The following is a 7758-nucleotide window of genomic DNA, read 5'->3' as shown; positions in this document are numbered from 1 at the left end:
ACAGACACAAATGAAAAGAAGAAGCCCTAGGTACAAAAACGTGTTTATATATGATTCGCGAACATGCATATATTTAATAAATTCACAAATATTTAAGTTGGATATTTGCAATATTTTGAAGTTCAGTTCAAGTAGAGGTTCACACATATATTTATGTGAATTCGTGGAGTATATTCAAATAAGTAGGATCTTTGCGATTTTAGTGTTTTTAGTCAAACTGGATGTGTGAAAATAAATTTATGTGAGGTATTATATATGTGAATAAGTAGAATATTTACAATTTTAGTGGTTTTAGTTTCACCGAATGTTTGCAAATAAATTTATGAGCGCTTGTGAGGTCCGCATAAGAAAGTGTGTGATTCTAGATTTTAGTGAACTAGCTGGCGAACCTTATAATTTTATCTTGTCAATTCATAATTGCGAAGAGTAAAAAAGTCGTAACAAAGTTAGGTATTTATATGATTTTGGACGCCAAGAGAATAATAAAAAATTATAAAAAAACATGTTAAATTAGTTGTACAGTACAATGATCTTTTGTATGGTTTGACATGAATCACATTTCTCAATTAGAATCCAACAACGTCTATTGAATGCCATTGTTGGATAACTGTCACAAAGACAATAAGACACTTTGGTAGATGGTAGGTGGTGATTTGCAGTGCCGACCTTCAATAAAATCTATTGTTCACATCATTGAGAGAGATAGAGAGAGCAGTAATTTACAAAAACTCACTCAACTTATTATTTATTCATAAAAGGTGCTTATATTTAGAGTTTTTACATTTAATTGCCTACTTTATCTAGATTATTTTCTAATACCCGCCTAAGATATGAAATGACATCTTTGTTCTATTTTGTAAAACAACTCATGGTTTTCAAACAAAATCAACAAGAGGCATTACAGCCGCTTTGTTTGACTAGACAAAGGCGAAGTGGATCATTTTAGGAACAAGAGTGTCTTTGAAACATAAACCATGAAAGCCGTCATTTAAAAGGTAAAAAAATCCTTGGTTATCTTGCAATTAGCTGATAAATTATGACTATTTTGTAGATTATTAAAACAAAAACATCAAAGAAATTAAAGAAAGGTACATGTTCCAAACAGTTTTGTTCTAAAAGACGTTTTTTTTTTGGATCCACGTTAATCAGAAGGTGAAGACATCACCATCAAAGTGGGGAAACATAAAATGTTGCTTTTTTTTAGGGAATAAAATGTTGCTTTCTTAAGGTGGACATGACATTTCGGTGCATTCAGCATAGTTTGTTTGCTAAGGATCAAACTTTTGGATCGTGCTTTTATGATGTAAAAATGTGTTTTTTTGATTTGTGAAATTTTGGCACATTGTGGGATCTTGATTTTTAGACCCCTTTAAAAACCTAATTATTTATCATAAACACATGAATCAAAATAAGTTTCATAGTAAACAAACTATGTAGATCACATCCATAAAATTTGATCTGAAAAAATTTAAAAATTTTGAAGAAAAAGGTGATTTCTACTCATTAGTTAATATATATATATATATATATAATCTGGTTTGAATCTCTTGATAAAAGTTGTTCTGATATAATCTAACCTCATAGAAGTGCTCAACATGCTCTATTAGTAGGAATCGACTCTTGAATCATGTTTTTTGATGAAAAATATATTTTATGAGCAAAAAAAAATCGATGCCTCGGATCGCCAAAAAAACTACATACAGGTCCAATTTGGGTGATCTAAAAAAGGGTTCCTATTAAACAAAATCTGTACATAACAAATCTTAACCCGCATGTATATATATATATATATATATATATATATATATATATATATATATATATATATATATATATATATATATATATATATATATATATATATATATATATATATATGGGTTTATATTAGGTACAATCGGTTGTACCTACAATCTAGTTTAAATCTCATGAAGTGAGATGTTTTGACACAATCTAACCTGGTAGATGTGTTGAACATGCTCCATTTAGTAGGAATTGAATCTTGGATATATATATAGTTCTAAAAGAAAGGGCCTTTTTTCATCCTTAGAAGTTGAAGATCACTATCGAAGTAGGTGGCAATAAAAAAAAAAAAAAAATATATATATATATATATATATATATATATATATATATATAGAGAGAGAGAGAGAGAGAGAGAGAGAGAGAGAGAGAGAGAGGAATCGGTAGGTAGTAACCAGCTTAATCTGATAACCATCTTAACCACTTACAAAAAGTATAGCTGCAATCAAGTATTTATTTAATTTAGATTTGCATATGTATCTTCAATAAGCTAGCAGAAAATGTATATTAGATTAGGCATTTGTCAAGTGGATATAAAAAATCAACAAAAATAGTGGCTTATGGCACACTAAAAGATAAATTATCTAATGTTTTCCTCAGATTAATTTGAATAAATCCATCTTTTGAGTAAACAACCATTCACAAAGACATCCAAAAGTTTACATTGAGCAGAATACACCTGGAAACGTGATTTTCTGGAGTGGTCGGGATGATTAGGTGGATAAGCAAACCCTTCAATGTGAAATAAAAAAGGCATATTATACCCACAACCACAAAGGCTCCCACACCTGGCTAGGTGGGTCAGCATAAGGTGTCCATCTTCCCAAGGTGCGAATCCATTGCCACATGGCCGAACTAACAGGCTTCGTAATAAGGGAAGAGGGGGTTGGGCCATACGACGTGGTGTTTATGAAGAAATTGAAGATCACATAACAGACTACAGATTTACATATATGGTAGGTAGTTTTTGCCGAACATATAAGTTTTCAGTTTATTCATGGTCATTAGGATGAAACTTGAACATTTATAGTGAGAGACCAACTCGAAGGTATTACATAAATTTAATCTACACAATCGAAGTGTAAATTAACAAGAACGAGAAGAGAAATAGACTTGAGGTCGCCGGCTTCAGGTCTTTCCCGGCGAGACATGCGTATCTTTCACGAACAAACAAAACAAGCCGACGAAACTATTACTATAAAATGTGAAGAAAATTGAGTAGAGGAGTCGTGAGGAGATCTCCCTTAGCATATGGGCAGAGGGCAGCCATTCCATCCCTTCAAGCACTCCAACAACGGATCCACAATCTTCCACTCACCGATAGCCTTGAAAACCTTGTCGAAATCTTCTCCGGGAGACCGTGTTTTCTCTCCGGCGAGGATGTCGGTGTGGAGCTCCTCCCTCACGAACCTGTACAAAGGATACGACCTGCAATCCCTGATCCTGTTTGGAACTACCGCGTTCCCATTCTCGAGCAACCTCCTGACGTTCTCCACCTCCTTGGGCAGGTGGGTTTTCAATTCCTCCTCGAACCCAGCGATCCTTTGGAAGATTGAAGAGTTGGCCTCCTTTTCCTTCTCCCCGTTCATCAAAGCGTGCTCCACCAGCACCTGCCTCAGCTTCTGCATGAGAGGGTACGTCTCACTGCACGGATCGTCAATGTAGGCGAAGACGTATTCCCTCTCCACCACCTTCAAGAGATCCTTCTCGCAGAACCTCGAGGGGAGGAGCTCACCGTTGACCCCAAGGGTGAGAGTCCTCTTAGCAGCTTGGCTCACCACCGCCTTCACCACGTGCCTGAAGTTCTCCTCCGCGTGCCTCAGATCGATCGCTTGGCAGAGTGCGACGATGTATGTCGAGGACATGAGCTTCAGTATCTCTACTGATTCGGCCGTCTTCCTCGCAGATATCAAGCCCAAGGAGTTCACGTCCTGGTTGTGCTGCTCCGCGCTCTGCACGTGAGACGTGACAGGGTTCGCAAGGAACTGAAGCTCGGAGCAGTATGAGGCCATCGCTATCTCCGCTCCCTTGAAGCCGTAGTCCAAGCTCGGGTTGGCGCCACCGCTGAGGTTCGAAGGCAGCCCGTTGTTGTAGAAGTCGTTGACGAGCTCGGAGAACTGAGCGAACATGAGCTTACCGATGGCAGCCAAGGCCAGCCTCGTGTTGTCCATGGACACCCCGATTGGGGTCCCCTGGAAGTTGCCTCCGTGGACGCACTTGTTCCTTGAAACGTCTATAAGTGGGTTGTCGTTGACCGAGTTGATCTCCCTCTGGATCGACTGGGTTGCGGCCCTGATGACCTCGATCTGTGGGCCCAGCCACTGGGGGGACGTTCTCAGCGCGTACCTGTCCTGTTTGGGCTTCTGCAGAGGGTCCATCTCGTGCAGCTTGGCTGCTTCCTTCATGTAGGAGCTTCCCTCAAGGATGTGTTCCATGATGGCTGCGGCCTCGATCTGGCCAGGGTGGTGCTTCAATTTGTGGGTCAGGTGGTCTGTGAACTCAGGCTTGCCGTTCATCACCTCGCAGAAGACTGCCGAGAACACCTCTGATACGAGTATTAGTATGTTGGCATCAAATAGCACTGTGGAAGCCAAGCCCGAGCCCACCGCAGTGCCGTTCACCAGTGCCAGTCCCTCCTTAGGCTGCAACTCGAAGAAGTCGGATGGGATTCCGGCGAGGCGGAACGCCTCCCGGGCGTCGACCACCTCGCCGTTCGGCACGACTGCCCTCGAGTTCGGCCGGCCAGTCAGTAGGCCGGCGATGTACGACAGCGGCACAAGATCGCCGGAGGCAGTGATCGTCCCCCGGAGCGGCAGGCAAGGAGTGATGCCGTGGTTCAGGAACCCGGCGATCGCCTCGAGGATCTCGAACCGGATGCCGGAGTATCCCTGGAGGAGGGTGTTGGCACGGACGAGCATGGCGGCCCGCGACGTCGACCTGGGGAGAGTGCATTCCGAATCGGTCCCGGAGCCGAAGATGCCGGCGTTGAGGAACCTGATGAGCTCCCTCTGCAGGGCACCTCCTTGCTTGGTCCGCCTGTGTGAGGTCGCACCGAAGCCGGTAGTGACACCATAACTGTCGGTTCCCCTGCTCAGGCTGTCGACTATCCAGTCGCTGCTGGACTTGACGCGAGGTCGAGCCGACTCGGAGAGCTCGACCTTCACGTCGAGCTCCTTCCTGGCGACGCTGGTGACCTGGGCAATGCTGAGGGTCTCTCCTTCGAGCCTGACCGTGGGGTTCCTGTACTCATCGATCATCTTTTTCACTTGGTCGAGGTGGCTGCCCTTAAGGGAGTCAGCAGCAGCACCCCAATTCAATGGGTCCTTCACGCACTTAACGTCATGGTACAGCACTCCGTTGCCATTCTCAGAGAGTCTCTTCTCTACAAACTCCATTTCCTGAGGAAAAACAAGAGGCACCAACCAAACAAAGAGAGTCTAGCTTTTGACTCAGGGGAATCAAAGACACCCCAGTTGGTGAAAAACTGAGAATGAGTGATGGGTGAGATGGGGAAAGCGAAGAGGAGAGAGAGGGGGGAAATGGGAGGTTGCTGCAGCCTGCAGAGAGAGAGAGAGATTGGCAAACAATGAGGAAATTGTAGTGTGCGTGAATTTCCTGGTCTCTGCCGTCTTCCACTGCGGGCCTAAATAGGCTCGTTGGGGAGAAGGATTGGTTAGTTGGAGATGGATCTCGGCCGTCAAATGCGATTTCTTATTGGTCACCGATTGACTTACACGTGTCAGATTTGGACTAGTCAAAACGAGGGGGGGGGGGGGGGGGTTGGTCATGAAGTTTGGTGTGGGTTGGTGAGACGCGTATTGCGTGACGTCATCCGCGGATTCCTGGTTGCCGTCTGAACTCGAGGTCCTTTTTCGTAATTTTGTGAAATTAGAAGGTGTATGGTTTGTTGCTTCATCTCACATGCGTTTTTCACCCTCTGGTAAACTATGTCTTTTATAATACATATAGTTCTTATTATATAATGGGATTCTTAGAGAATGTAGGGCAACCTGAATTCTTGAAAATAAAAAAAAAAGTTGCAATATAATACATGAGTTGTTTCACCCTCCTGTAACTTTACCCTTTTAAGAGGGGAGGGGCCAGTATTTTCAACAGGTGGCAGCCACTACGTGGCTTCCCCTGCCCCGGCCCGAACACTAGATCTGCTCACATGGAGTTGGGCGCCCTTGCCTCACATTTCAGCCTCCTTGACAAAAGGATGCATTTGGTAGCTCCATCCTCACCACCACATTTGGGCGAAACCATATTCAACACATAGAAGTTGTGTTTCCAACAACAACAAACAACAACTACGCCTTCATCCCAAAACAATTGGAGTCAGCGATGTGAACTAAAAAATAAATTCATTTTGGGTCTTCCACATGAATCCTTTTCCTCCAATCATTTCTATCCAATGCCATGTCATCGGTGAGGTTCAAAGCATTCATATCCTTTCCTATCATCTCCATCCAAGTCTTCCTAGGCCTACCCCGACCTCTTTTAACTAATATATTTTCCCATTTCTCCAACCTTCTAACTGGAGCATCATTAGGCCTTCGCCGAATATGTCCAAACCACCGTAAACGATTCTCTCGCATCTTCTTTTCAATGGGTGCAACACCTACCTTCTTACGTATCTCCTCGTTCTGAATCTTATCTTTTATTGTATTTCCACACATCCATCTAAGCATCCACATCTCAGCTACACTCATTTTTTGAATATGATGTCTCTTGGCAGCCCAACATTCCGTACCATATAGTAAAGCGGGTCTAATAGTCATCCTATAAAACTTTCCCTTCAACCGCAATGGCATTCTACGATCGCACAACACTCCAGTTGCACTTTTCCATTTCATCCACCCAGCCTTTATCCTATGATTTACATCTCCATCAATTTCTCCATACTTTTGAATGATGGATCCCAAATATTTGAAATAATCATTCACCGGTATTTCTTGCTTACCAAGCTTCACTACATTCCCATCACTACTTCGTTGCTTACTAAACTGACATTCCATATATTCAGTCTTACTCTTACTCAACTTAAAACCTCTAGCTTCTAATGTCTGTCTCCATAATTCTAACTTAGCATTAACCCCAGCTCTAGACTCATCAATCAAAACAATATCATCAGCAAACAACATACACCACGGTACATTTTCTTGAATTGATCTCGTAAGCTCATCCATCACTATCGCAAATAGGAAAGGGCTTAAAGCATATCCTTGACGTAACCCAACCGTTATCGGAAAATTGGTTGTCACCCCTCCACAAGTGCGGACATTGGTTACTACTTCTTCGTACATATCTTTAATTATACTAATGTACTTGAGAGAAACACCTTTCTTCATCATTGTCCACCAGAGAACGTCCCTAGGTACTCTATCGTATGCCTTCTCTAAATCAATAAAGTGGTGTTTCTAACTTTTTTTTTTTTAGGAGAAAGCTTTTGATGAGGCAAAAGGAGAACAATTGATGAACAGTGAAAAAAACACAGCAAACGCCTGAAAAAGGACAGCCAGTTAACTATAAAAGTAAAGATTAAGCACTAGAAACCGGGCTGCTTCTAAATGACATTTATCAGTACTTCCTTCCTCTTAGGTCTGCATGCATTTCTCCTGTACACAAGCTTGATAAAGGGTGTGAGGTGGATGCGAAAAGTAGATTTTCTTTCTTTTCTTTTTTTATTTCAAAAAAAAAAAAACTTGTGAGCTCTCATTAACTAGTAGTCACCAATTCCATTTTCTTCACTTATGGAAGGTCCATGAATCATTTTTTTTTTTGTATTTTTCCTTCTTTACTTTTTGCGATTAGGGGGAGTCATCCCTTGCTCACTTTATAAATGAAGGAACAAAAGAAGCTATTACCAACGTATTATTATTTTTATTAGATCATATAATTAATAGAATTGATAGATAGTTTAAGAAAGTATGTTGCAAATGGTAAATCCGCTCT

The 7758-nt window shown here is 41.8% G+C and overlaps 1 protein-coding gene across 1 annotated transcript; it reads right to left on the bottom strand.

Moving 5' to 3' along the window:
• Nucleotides 1–2767: 2767 nt before the first annotated feature.
• Nucleotides 2768–5418, bottom strand: LOC149821563 (phenylalanine ammonia-lyase-like). Its single transcript, XM_089981571.1, has one exon. The coding sequence runs from the start codon at nt 5196–5198 to the stop codon at nt 3048–3050; it is 2151 nt and encodes a 716-aa protein (XP_089837697.1). The 5' UTR covers nt 5199–5418; the 3' UTR covers nt 2768–3047.
• Between the last annotated feature and the right edge of the window lie 2340 nt (nt 5419–7758).

Source organism: Nuphar pumila, chromosome 11 (assembly GCF_984573655.1).
Source record: "Nuphar pumila chromosome 11, dmNupPumi1.hap1.1, whole genome shotgun sequence".
In the NCBI taxonomy this organism is placed as follows: Eukaryota; Viridiplantae; Streptophyta; class Magnoliopsida; order Nymphaeales; family Nymphaeaceae; genus Nuphar; species Nuphar pumila.
This window is presented reverse-complemented; position numbering and strand designations above follow the sequence as displayed.